This window comes from Haliaeetus leucocephalus, unplaced genomic scaffold (assembly GCF_000737465.1).
Source record: "Haliaeetus leucocephalus isolate CR32 unplaced genomic scaffold, Haliaeetus_leucocephalus-4.0 Scaffold556, whole genome shotgun sequence".
In the NCBI taxonomy this organism is placed as follows: domain Eukaryota; kingdom Metazoa; phylum Chordata; class Aves; order Accipitriformes; family Accipitridae; genus Haliaeetus; species Haliaeetus leucocephalus.
The window spans coordinates 7,890,556-7,890,871 of NW_010972992.1; the positions used below are offsets into that span (position 1 = coordinate 7,890,556).

The 316-nt window shown below is 67.1% G+C and overlaps 1 protein-coding gene across 3 annotated transcripts in view; it reads right to left on the reverse strand.

Annotated features, from left to right (window-relative positions):
• PANK4 (pantothenate kinase 4) overlaps positions 1-287 on the reverse strand; it is a 26,888-nt gene extending 26,601 nt beyond the window's left edge. For all 3 annotated transcript variants that reach the window (XM_010577471.1, XM_010577470.1, XM_010577474.1), the window contains exon 1: positions 56-287. In XM_010577471.1, the coding sequence (XP_010575773.1) occupies positions 56-215 (160 nt within the window). In that variant the 5' untranslated portion in view covers positions 216-287. The remainder of the gene's footprint in view (positions 1-55) is intronic.
• Positions 288-316: the final 29 nt, after the last annotated feature.

A 316-nucleotide genomic window follows, 5' to 3' on the forward strand; every position in this document is an offset into this window, starting at 1 on the left:
CCCCCTCCCCAGCTCCCCGCCGGTCCCCTCCTCCCCGCGGTTCCCTCCCGGTTACCGATGTCTATGGCGAAGCGCTTGGCGTTCTCCAGGTTGCGAAAGATTTCGTCGGGCGGGAGGGTGATGCTCTTGTCCAAACTGCCGTGACCGCCGCTCCCTCGCCCGCCCCGCTCCGCCATTTTGAACGCGACCCACTCCTCGCCCGGCCTCATCGGCATGCAAATGTATGCGCATACATCTGCATGCTAACAAGGCCGGCGCATAGATTATGCGAATGAGGCGGCAGCCGCCCCTCCCGCTGGCGCGCGCGGGGCCCCGC